The 12,930-nt window shown below is 37.4% G+C and overlaps 1 protein-coding gene across 4 annotated transcripts in view; it reads right to left on the minus strand.

Annotated features, from left to right (window-relative positions):
- Window positions 1-12,930, minus strand: part of ZRANB3 (zinc finger RANBP2-type containing 3) — a 224,717-nt gene that overhangs the window by 41,372 nt on the left and 170,415 nt on the right. For all 4 annotated transcript variants that reach the window (XM_006921034.3, XM_015596758.2, XM_025039574.1 and 1 more), the window contains exons 13-17: window positions 10,780-11,167; window positions 7,983-8,180; window positions 4,449-4,540; window positions 1,523-1,624; window positions 232-374 (exon numbers count right to left, since the gene is read on the minus strand). In XM_006921034.3, the coding sequence (XP_006921096.3) occupies window positions 232-374; window positions 1,523-1,624; window positions 4,449-4,540; window positions 7,983-8,180; window positions 10,780-11,167 (923 nt within the window). The remainder of the gene's footprint in view (window positions 1-231; window positions 375-1,522; window positions 1,625-4,448; window positions 4,541-7,982; window positions 8,181-10,779; window positions 11,168-12,930) is intronic.

Genomic DNA, 12,930 nt, shown 5'->3' on the forward strand with positions numbered 1-12,930 from the left:
GCACGGTGAGCAAGATTCAGATAACTTAACTGTTTCCAGCAGATTTGATCAAATTCACAAAATATCTAATTATGTTGTTATAAAATAAGCTGTCATTTTATGTATAATTTTCTCTTAAATCATCAAGATTTCATTAGTCGTTCCATAAAATGTCTCAGAATGCCCCCTTCCCATAGAAATAATCATGTCAAGTAATAAAATACAAAATAAAAAGAGAAAGACAACTCATACCTTTTTGTACTATTTTGTTTGGTTTGTTGCTTTGTGATCTCTTCCAAAGCAAGAACTGGGCTGCAGAACAACTGCCCGCTTTTCCTGATTATTCTTTGCTTCATAGCAGTTAGACTATTCCACTCTCGAACAAACCTCAAAATCTGGCAGAAAATGAGAAAATCTTCCTTTGAAAGTGAGGCTACTTATAACATCGGAAAACTGATGTTTTTCTCTATCTCCAAAATAGGCTGTTGAGTTTCACAATGTAAGGTTTTCTTCAATTTGATGCAGCTTTCATATCTTTACTGTGAACTATCTATGGCCAGTTCTGCAGAATTCTCTTTCAACCTAGAGACTCTCTAAAAGCATGTACGTGTCAGGACAGCCAGGACAAGTGCTCAACACACATAAGGACCAACGGCAATAATGTGCTCACTGAGATCAAAGGAGGCCTGGCTGTTGGAAGTAGTGGCCGAGGCAAAACTGGTCTTGGAGACAGCAGGTGTTGCAGCAGTGACAATGACAGCGACAGTGCCACATCCGAGAATCGCTTTGTACCCAACTACTTATCACAGGAAAATAGCCATCGATAAATCTGGGACATTTTTTATTAGAGTACCATTAATCTTACTTATTAGTCAATTATACGTAACTGGCTATTTTCTGGGAACCTGAGAACAGGATTACATGATGCCAAAGAAAATAACTCACGGCTACTTTTTCCTTCAAGACAGGTACAGCTGGCCCATGGGCAATGTCAGATTTCCACTCAAAGGGCAAAAAAAAAATGATCACTATTTTCTTGTAAAAAGTGGTACACTGCATGCTGGGTCAGTCCCCACACATGTTGACCCCTGTTAGCAGTGAAGGTAAATTGGCCTCAGTCGGAACTGAGGCTTCCCTGGCAGGGACTTGGCCTGCAGCCGCATGCTGGTGTTTCTGACAGTGAGGTGGGAGAAGCCCAGCACAGTCTTATCCCTGCTCTCAGGATTTGTCTTTGTTAGAACTTAACCTTCAGAGATAAAATGTGATGCTGTCAGATACAACTATCACAGTTTTAATCCTGTGAATGAGAAATTAAATGATGTGCAGATGATTCTATCCACAGAAACAGCAGCTCTAGGTGCAACCGTTCGCCAAGGAAATGGGTTTCACACATTCTCAGCACTGGGGTAATGCATAGGCACTGTGACCAGTGACTGGATTCTGCAACAGGCCACAAAGTACTCTACTTTTATTAAACTCAAAATGGTCATTAAAATTACTCAAAACATTTCAATCTAAAACTAATTCACAGGACTCTTCTTACCAAGGAACGATTTTGTTTCAGCTGAAAGCTTGCTGGTAAATCCTCCCACAGGTCTAATTTTATATCCAAAGGAATGAAATTACAGTTCATCCGGTTTCCATCCTGATTATAGATTGAGAAGACATTATTAATCCATTTTGTCTGTAGGCACTAGTAATTATTTTAAAAGTAAAGCATTACATATGACATAACATCTCCAGTCTCCTCAAAGATAAACTGAGGTAGCACATTCTAGACAAGACTGCACCCCAACATCTCCCTTGAAAGGATGCTGAGTGGAGGAGCGGGGTCAGGCTCTCCCCTGCCCCCTGAATGCCTCCCCTGCCTTTACTGCTAGGGGTAAAAATATCACGCAGAGAGGTGTAGTCAGCTAAACACAAGGTTTAAAATGAAGTATTTGTTTTATAAAGGGGAAGAAGAATCTCTGCATATAAAAATCTATTGTAGCATCACTAGTTGAACCCCATATTCTAATTCTCTCAGCCAAAAAGAAACGCTACAGCTCCTACTGGCACTTTGGCAAAAAACACACAAAAAGTAATTACATGTAGATCAAAAGTTTACATATAGACTTGTTATCCTAAACTCTGAATTAGACCTGGACTTCTGACTGAAATGAATTGTTCCTTAGAGTTATACTGTTAATACAACACAGAATGCTAAAATATCCATAACTGCTCCTCCTTTAAAGGGGTGTTCTTTTAGGCAATGAACTGGGTTTTTATTCAAATTTCTATTTCCAGATTTTATTTCAGCTCCTCTAAGGTAAAAAGGTAAGATTTCACCTCTACTGTAGCTATAAAAAGACCTGTTAACATTTCATCTGCTTAGTGTCTCAGGCTGAGAAAATTAACTGAATACTGTTTTGTGGTAAAGGCACATGTAAGTATTTAGAACAGTCATTAAAATGCACTTGAAACTATAAGAAACATGTCAAGAATGTGAGGTGGCCCATGCTACACAGGCTGGGTGGCAGAGACAGAAGATGGCTCAGTGAGGCTGTCACTATATTTGGCCTGGCAGTGGGCACACTCTACCCTCTACTGGGAGTTTTCAGTTTCTCCCCCATCTCTACCTAATGGGGGATATACACTAATCATATAATTTAGGATACAAACCTTTCAGTGTACAGAGTAAAAAGTTTAAAGTGTTTAAGGGCTTCTGAATCCCTATGTTGTGCTCTGCCTGGTGTCTGACATTTGGCTTCTTGACGTTCAAGCCCATCTGGGGACCAGTTCCCTATTACTCTCCTGTGATAATCTGAGAAGCATAGCCTGGAGCTCTTTCCCCATGGGATGAGGGTGGCTCAGACACTCTAGATGAGCAGAGTGGTCCTTGGTGCTCCTCTCAGTTGTAGAAGCTCCACACGGTGGGCGAAGCTCAAGCCTTTAAGGGGAGCGCTGTTGGCTGCCTGGCTTTACTCTCGGTGTCCTTCTCTTGCCCATGGTCCCATGATAGAGGCTGTGAATTTATTATGGAGGCTGCTTGGGGATTCTGTATTCATGATCCTAGCCACCTCTTAATCTTCTAACAATCTCTTCTAATTTTCAGTTAGAACTGAAAATCATTACAGGGTACACTATCTATATCTATACTTGATGTAGGAGAAAACATGTAACTGAGTTTGGGCAACTCCAACATAAGTTGTTTTAAAAAAGGCATTCTCTCAATAGGATGTCCCATGAGTTCGAAAAGCTGCAAATATCATTTTAGTACAAAGATTAAAAATTTGAAACTATAGAGGGAGAGGGGAGGTAGATGGGATAAAAAAAATGGTCAAATATTTGATGACAGAAGGAAATTTAACTTTGGGTTAAAGTGTTGTACACTCGAAACTTATTTGATTTTATTAACCAATGTCACCCCAATCAATTCAATAAAAAACATTTTTCAAAAAAATTTTTGAAACTGTAGATCATACAAATGCATTTGTAATCTCAGCAAATTTTTCCTTGAATATTCACACTAGTTTACATAGGCTAAAGATTCTCACATGGTCCCCAAGATCCTTTTAGGGGATCCACAAAGTCAAAAATATTTCTGTAATAATAGTAAAACATTATTTGTCTTTTTTTATTCTTATTCTGTCATGACTGTACAGTGACATGGAGAGGCAGATAGAAGAATCCCAATGTCTTCTATTAAGACTTTAGAGAAAATTGCTAAAAATGTAAATATTTACTAAATATTATTTTTGTTTTGGAAAATAGAATTTTTCATTAAAATATGCTATTGATACAAATATGTAGATTTACATTATTGCTACTCTTAAATAATTAAATGAATATTTTCCATTTTAATTTCACATTTTCCATTTTACATTAAATATGAATAGAGCTACATAGAAAAAATTTGTTGGGGTCCTCAACAAGTTTTAGGAGTGCAAAGAGGTCCTGAGTTGAAAAAGTTTGAGCACCACTAACCTAGGCTATGGCAGGAATCTGAGCAATCTACTATTAAATCTTTATAGAGTTTGATGAACATGATGGGCAGGCTGAGGCTTCTATAAAGATGCTACTTCTGCTGCTGTTACATGATCAGTGTAGGAGCTAACATTTAATGAGAGTTCATTATGGCTAGGGACTATGCTAAGTGCTTTACAGGAATTAGCTCATTTTATCTTTACAACGACACCTCTCTACATTCTACAGCTGAGACATTGAGGCACCAGGCAGTTAAGTGATGTGTCCGAGATTCCACAGTTAGTAACAGATTTGAGCCGAGGCCCTCTAGCCCCAAAGTCACTGCTCTTAGCCACTTGGCTGTTTTGCCTCTTTGGTTCAACATAAGAATTTGAGAATTAGGTTTAAGGAGAAAAGGAACTAGATGCCAATGTCTTTGCTAACACAATTAAATATCTCCATCGAAATATAAATAAAAGAAGCCTTTTGTATGTTTCAAGCTACAGAATCCACATGATGCTTACCTTAGTATAGAGGTGAATCCGGTCAGTATTCTTACTTGCACAAAATGTTAAGGTATCATACACTGGCAGAGTGTCTGAACTCTTCAACTGTTCTAATAAAGACGATAAAAGAAAGCCTCTGTCTAAAATAGCTTATTTTAATCTTATGCAGATAAGAATGATGAAATAGCTAGATCAAATATATCAACATATGTGACAAAGAACACGTGTCTGGGTTTGAAATAAGACTTTCACGGTAGGCCATCCAAGGACACATTGGTTTGTATAGGTACCAGTTGCTTTGCGCTTTTGCTAATGACTCAAAAAGAAAGAAACAAATTTAGAATTAGCTGAGAAGATACAAGTTAGGTATAAGGGACAATCTCCTGCCACCAAGAATTAAGGAGTCTAGAATCTAGACTTTTGCTAGAGTGGAGTAAAGCTGAGACTGAATGAGCACCATTTTGATTATCAGCAGCAACACAGCTATGTCGACGGCTACGTAGGTGCCTCTCAATCACAAAAGGAAGCGAGTTGGTGAGCTTCTTTTCTGATAATCTCTTTTCATTTATTCCCTTCTCAGTTCCACTGACCAATATATTCTGCAGGAATGATAACGCAGGTCTAAATAATAATTATAGTTAACACTTACCAAGTACTTACAATGTGCCAGGCACTAGTCTAAGTACATGTTAACACCTCTCAAAAATTATTGCGTTATACAGAGGAGGAAACTGAGGCACATTAACTTGCCTGAGGCCACACCATTAGTAAGAAGACCTAAGCCCAGTAATCTAGAGCCCGTACTAGTCACCTCCACCATCATTCCTAAGTGACCTTTTAAAGTATTTTCCCAAATCTAGAAGTCTATGATTTGTTTGCCATTCTATTTGGCAATATCAGAGTATTTTTATTTTTCTAACCAAGACACTGGTCACTTTACAAACGTGGTTTGTGAATTATTCCCATATTTCACAAGTTCGAAAATGTACATTTTCCCCACACGTTAACATCTCTGAAACTGGAATGTCTTACGGTCAATAACTATGGCATTTTACAGTCATTGTTGACCAGGTGGTGGTTGCGAAATAGTTGTCACTGAGTGACCACGCACGAGCTGTCATACAAGAACACTGTTGTTACTTCGACACTACACTAGAGGTCCATGCAGTATTGTTACTGCGTGTGTTGAGTTTAATTACCTTTAAAATAGTTTCAAAATGTTTCACTATGATTTGATATTGAAATGTTATCACGTATACAAAAAAACAAATACAAAAACAAAATTGGATACAGACCAGGAGAGCATAAATTGACATTAAAGAAGCAAATGTGTATCACTGGAGGAATAATCAAAATTGTTTATATTCTTGCAAGTGAATAACCAAGTGCTTCATGGGACCTAAGAAAAGGAGATCCATGCAAGTAGAGGAAGCTGCCTAACATTTGGATACTGAGATGTGCAAAAGGGTTGCCTATTACATGCCAAACTGCAGGCAGGAGAAAATGCCAAATCCCTCAGAACAAATGAAAGAAATATTGAAGCAACAGAGGGTGGTATGACATGGTCTGGGCTATCATTAAGATATTGTGTCGTATTTTAATTGACAGAGTTTTTTCTATCTCAATGTATATAAAATAAGTGCATCTCATAATCATTGTGTCTTCAGTTTTGAAGAACTATGGTTGATGCACTAATGCATAAAGATCAGAAGTTATTCTTCAATAAAAAGCATTAAAGGAACAATTCCAAATCAGCTGATAGGTATTCTTGGTAGCTACTAGCTATACTGGGGAACACATTTCTCTTTTCATTGTTTCCATGAATGATAATTTAATGTTTCGAGTGTACAGACGATGTCTTTTGAAGATAAAGCCACCCTTCTGGAACCCCAGAATTCCAAAAATACAGTTCCAGTATAGTACATACAACTCTAATTCTAAATAAGCATAGGTTGGTAGAATAAACATTTTAACATTAATGTGCCTCCTCTGTCTTTAATCTGTTTGTTTTTTTTTTGGAAATCCATGTTAGTGGGGAGAAGGGAAGCATATAACTTGTATGGAGTTTTTAGTTCAGAGATCTGAGAAGTCAAATAAAGGAAGAGGGGATACACAGGTGCACGGGCAAATGCTGGCATTGTCTGGAATGGATGAGGCAAATTTCCCCGGCAGAACAGAATTTCTATAAGTCTAGTGAGTTTTGAAAAATATTTGTAAGTAAAGCTAATATACGTCTTGATCAAGGGACCAATTTACAACAAACAAGCCGGTATTTCCTTGCCACAGATGAAGAGGCTCATGGCCCAGTTGATGACAACTGCCAGCTGTTAATTCCAAGTGTGATGCTTAGTGCACTGAGCCGTATGCTGTCGGACAAGAGCCTCATCAGCACTTGGGGGATTGTCACAGCGGGAACCAGGAAACTAGAGACATAAATGGTATGCTCCACCTGAGTCTAAACTGTCTCCTTAAAGGCCGTTAAGATAAACAGACCTAAACAAGATCCATTCCAAGATATTCTTTGGGAAGACCTTGAGGAACTAAAGGAAATGGAAAGCTGAGGGAAGAAGAAAGGAGGATGCCCTGAGCTCAAGAATTCTTAAATGAACATTTTATTTTAAAGCTTTGAGTCTGACTCCAAACTTGCTCTCTCTGTTTAAAAGCAACTAATTTGGAAGAAAAACTACAACAGTCCCTCCCAGCAATTTTTAGGTTGTTATAATAAGAACATCAATCTGTGGGTTACCATGGTCACTAAATGAGTAACAAAGAAAATAATCCAAAATTACTCACACTCTCTTGACAGCTGGCCCATAAAGATAGTGATATACGGCATATAGACTGATATCTGCCAACCATCACAGTGCTAAATAATGAATCGAGTCAACCAAAAGGTAAATAAATCCAAAATACTACATCGTTGGCTCCAAACACAATCATGATTCATACAGTCTTTCTTTAAAATTAAAATGTAATTAATATAAAAAATTATACTAATCTCAGGTGTGCAACATAGTTGTTCAACATTTATATACTTAACAAAGTGATCGCTAAATTCATATAGTCTTGAAATTATATTCCTTAAAAACATTTTCTTAAAAAAAACCCCCAAACCCTAAATTTAAAATATGCCAATTAATTGTAGATATTTTAAAGAAATACTTGTGTGAAGGATTAATGACCTGCTAAGTGGCTGTTAATAAACTGTCAATCTTACTATTTGGTCCAAAAGAACCTCTCAAATAATCAAAACCATCCCTTCACTGTGTGAATGGGCCAGGCTTAGATGAAGCTGGGCAAGAGGCCTGGGGTAGCACATATAGCTATGCATTTCTTCTGCTTTGTGTGTGATGTCTGAATGCCAACAGCTTTCCCTTTCCAGCTACCTGATGTGTAAGTATGTGGTTAGAAATGGTTGTTATTTTTTTTTTTTTTAAATAAATGGGAATACAAGGAACCCAGAAGCAGATAGTAATCACAAATCCACTAAGAGTATTATGTGTCTAAGCATATGGTTATTATTTGGTCGCTGGAAATGGGAGTAAGACTTACCATCGCTTGGCTGGGGTGTGAGTCCATCTTCATTCTTGACTTCTGATGCTTCTTCCTTACTCTCAGCCAACAGTTCAGGTTCTGAATGTGCAAGGACTTGTTTTTCACAATCAGAACTAGTCCAAACTTTTTTGGAGGTGTCTTTCTGAGAGTCATCTTTTTCATTTTGGCTTTTATCCTGGATATAGTTGAGGCTATCTATTTGTAGAATTATAAAAAATCAAACAAACAATTTACACATACATTTAGATAAGTTATACTTACACTAAATCCAGCTTAAAAAGGAAAGTTAAAAAAAGGTTATAGCTAGGTCTTATAAAAAGAAAGTTAACAACGTCTGCTCATTCTTTGGAAACATTTATTGGGAGTTACTCAACGCCAAGAACTACCCTAGGTGCTGGAGGGGAAGCAAGGAACAAGACAGATAAGTCTCTGCTTCCTGGAGATTCTATTCTAAGTGGCAGATATAGACAATAAAGAGGTGAACGAACAAACAAATAAGGTCTTTTCGAATAAAGAGAATAAAAGAGGGTTTTATGAGTAAGGGGGATGGGACAAGACCAAGCTCTTGGAGGAGTCCCATTTGAGCTGAGAGTTGTTCATGAATCTAGGAAGCCTGGCCCCAGGGCCTGTATTCTTGGATTAGATTCTAAATGTAACTAGAAGCTACTAGATGGTTTTAGGCAAAGGAATACACTTGCCTAAGTTTTTAAAGAATCACACTGGCTGCTGTACAGAGAAGAGCCACAAGGGAGAATAGGAAGGAGGCTACTTAGGTCTGGGAGAGAGAAAATGGTGGTTTCTGGAGGGGTAGCAGCAATAAAGATAAAGTGGCTAAAATCAAGATATATTTTGGAGGTTACACCAGTAGAACATGACGGATCAAGTGTGGGAGAAGTGAAAGGAATCAAGGATGCTGCCTAAATTTTTAGCACAATGTCAAGAACATAGGAAAAGAGATTTGGGTGTTGGTGGTGAATCAAGAATTCTATCTTGGATGTGTTAAGCTTGAGGTACCCATTAGACAACATGCAGTCTGAATTCAAGTGAGAGATATAAGTCTGGGCATATGAACTGCGTTATGTCAAGTATAAACTATAGATATAAGAACAAAGCACAAGAGAAGTGTCACATATTGACAAATATTAGTGTTCAAGGTATACTATACCAAATTTTATCTAATGTACTGGAGCCTCCCTTAGCAACCCTTACAGGACCATAATTTCTTAATATTGTTCCCTTAATTTTCTTGATTCTACCATTTCCTCAAAGTGTTATATGGCAGGCAATGACTTAAAAATTTAGATGGATTAGAATTCATTCTGCTTTTCAGCTTTTGGGGTACATCCAAATTAAGGTTGGAAATCACTGTGCCAAACTAATATTAATCTAATAATTACAACTTTTATAATACTATCACTGTTACTCAGAATATATATTTCTCTTTAATCTGACTGTTTCATATTCACAAAAGGTATTGTTTTTCTTTAGGTTGCTTGGAAGTGTGCTTATTAATCAAGAGTCTGGAAACTTTCTCTGCAGCTCTAGGTATCACAAAGAAAATCAGAACTCTAAAACCCTATTAAACTATAATTTCTGTTGCTAAATCGCTCAACTTATATACTTAATGTGAACTGACATAATTTCATAGTCATGAGATACTTTATTTTTATTGCATATAGCAGTTGGAAATTGAATGAGATAATGCAAATTGTGTGAGAGAGTATATGGAATAAGCTTGTGGTTCCCATTTAGTTCAGAGAGACAACAGGTGTCCGCGTTACAAATATAACCACCCAGATGGCAGACTTGTCAGTTTTGGTAGGAACACCCAGAAGTGAAAGAGGAAAGACTCAGCTACTGATTACATTTTCTTTCACATCAAAACTAAGGCAGAGGGAAGCAAGGCAGGCAGGCAGGAACAGCAGTATCAGAGCTTAGATCTTAGCTGAGTCTTTGTTAACGTCAATGCTCCAAAGAATTCAGATACGATGGAAAAGTAGATATGTATAATTATTACAATTGATAAAATAGAACAACTTCTTCCATTTTCCAAAACTGTCAACTTAGCATTTTGAGTTACTATAAAAATGGTCTCTCAAACCGGAGAATTGGAAACAGAAGGAATACTAACGATCTTTTTCTTAAGATGACCACAGGTATTAAAAATTGTTTCAAAAAAAACATCAGAAAATGGCAACTTATGCTGTAAAAATTACTCTGAAGTATGTTTATGAGTTCTACTTTTAAAATAGCATGTTTTGGAAAAGAATAAGCTCATAAAATAGATACCAAATTGGTCCTTAAGAGATTTATAAAGGAATTTTTATGATTTGTCATGTAAAAAACATGACACAGTGTATATTTTACTAAGCAAAGAAGCTACACTGGATTATTTGATTATCTGAACAAAAATAATCTATAATTTCTTAAAAAACAAGTATTATCTACAGAGTAAAGAAAACAGCAGGTCTATGACTATAAGGCATATTTGCTGCCATAGCAACGGAGCTTCTATTCCTGCCCACTGAATTCACATCCTGCTGGCATTAATCAGAAATGTCCATTTGTGCCAAATTAACGCCATGTCACAGATGCTGAGGGATATACATTCTTGACAGAACTGGGAGCCTTTCACATTCCACAAGGGGATAAATTCAATTCACTGTGTGAAGAGCTTACTCTAACTTAAAAGCTAAAGTCAGTGATGAGTCACATTAACCTCTGATAACAGCAGTTGTCTCTAAAAGCACAGGTTACCTGAAGACACCACTGTCAGCCCCCTCTGTGTACTCACCAGCACTGCCTTGAGGATTCTCACACATTTCACAATAAGGTAACATGGAGCTATTGATATAGGTGCAGAAGCCACACTGCCAACCCTTTCCAGGAAGGGGAGGGCTGGTTGCCGGGGCTAGAGCTTGGGTTTGCCTGGGCCCGGATGGTTTCTCCTGTGGGAGACTGCAGTGGTCATCGGTGGTGACTGACTTCAATCTTTTAGCCTCAGGTTCAAAACTGTTTTCGTAATCAATGATACCTCTTGTAGATATTTTCCCAGAGTCTGCTGGTGCTACAGTATTTTTCTCCTGGAATGTCCTTGGTTCATCACAGGAGGTCACCAATTGACTTTTCTTGGGTTTTGGTAAAAAGAATGATCGAATATCATGCTGTTTTTCTTTTTCAAACTAGGAAAAACAAAGAGTTATTAAGAAGCAATCTAACATGTCCTTCCTAAAAGAAAAAGCTTAACAAACTGTTTTCATTAACCCTATCTTTTATCTTTTGAATACCTTGTTGGGAAATAAATGGGCTATAACTCCTCATATACATGCAGATGCAGAACACCATTAACACATCCACGCACTTCCCGTGCCTAACTTTTTTTTAGCGCTTGTGATATGCCAAGCACTTTACATATATTAAGTCATTTAATCCTCATGCCAGCTCTGTGAGGCAGGTACTATTATTCTTCCTATATTTCAGATAAGGACACTAAAGCTTTAGAGAGGTGAGTTAACTTGGTTCTAGAATAGACTTGATAAACTATCTGCTCTAGATGTACGTTAGGGAAAGGAGGCAACTATGTGTTTAAATATTTCAGGTCAATCAAGAACTTAGAAAAATGTTTTCGCGCCCAAACTATAAACACAATGTTCATAAACAATGTTTCTTACACTAAAATGTTTGGTTTTTTTTTTTTGACTAGGGAGCATTTTTCAAATAGCACTAAAGCCATTAATTAGAACAGCTTCTTTAATGGACACATGATGATAATTATCTTGTTTTTAAGAAATATGTTTCTCTTTTCTAACAACAGCTACATAATTATCTCAGTTTTTAAAAAAAATCTTCTTTTCAATGTCTAAATCTCAACCTCTTAATTAGAGAAAGTAGGATACCTATCTCCACAACTGATTAGCTAGCAGTTAAGGGAAGTTAAAGGAGTTGATTTTAGAGAAGTCCTGCTAGGGCCTGAATTGGGTACCACGGTGAACACACACCGCAGCAGACTGCATTTCCAAAAATGGCCACACCAATTTTTATCTCATTCCACATGTTCTTCTTACAGTGTGACAATGACATACCTACATGTAGAGGCGGGGTCTGTGTTCCTCTCAGTTGAACCTGGGCGGACCTTTGTAACTGTCTCAATCAACAGGATGCAGTGAGAGTGATACTATGTGACTTCTGAGGCTAGGTCATTGAAGGTAATACTGGCTGTTGGCACTCTGTCTCTCTCTTTCTCTATCTTGGGATGCTTTCTTTTGAAGCCTAGCCATCATAATGTGGAAAAGCCCAGGCCACATGGAGAAACCATGTGTCGATGTTCAAGCTGACAACCCCAGTAGGCTCCCAGGTTACAGCCATCGAATGCCAGACATATGAGTGAATGAGCCTTCAGATGTTTCCAGATCCCATCCTTGGGGTCTTCTAGCAAAGGCCTCAGTCATCGTGGAGCAAAGACGTGTAATGTTCATAATACTCTGGCTGAATTACTCACGCACAGAAGCCATAAGGAATAATACATGACTGTTGTTATTTGAAGACAGTAAATTTGGGGGTAATTTGTTATGCTACAATAGATAACAAGGACAGAAACTCCAGATAATGATAGCAAATTATCATATATTGTAAAGAGATATTTTACATAATAAATCTAATCCGCACTTCTTAGTGCTGCATAAGAAAGAAAGATTTAGCAAATTCATAGAGACAGAAGGATTGGTAGTTGGAGGGTGGTTAGAAAGGGAAATGAGGAGTTATTGCTAAATGATACAGATTCTTTTGGGAGTAATGAAAATTTTTGAAAATAATGGTGATGGTTACACAAAATTGTTAATATAATATTAAGTGGCATTACCTCTGAAATCTATACTTTAAAGTGGTTAAAATGGCAAATATTATGATTATATGTATATTCATCAATTTTTAATCCTTCCCCTGCCAA

Source organism: Pteropus alecto, unplaced genomic scaffold (genome assembly GCF_000325575.1).
Source record: "Pteropus alecto unplaced genomic scaffold, ASM32557v1 scaffold3, whole genome shotgun sequence".
Classification (NCBI taxonomy): domain Eukaryota; kingdom Metazoa; phylum Chordata; class Mammalia; order Chiroptera; family Pteropodidae; genus Pteropus; species Pteropus alecto.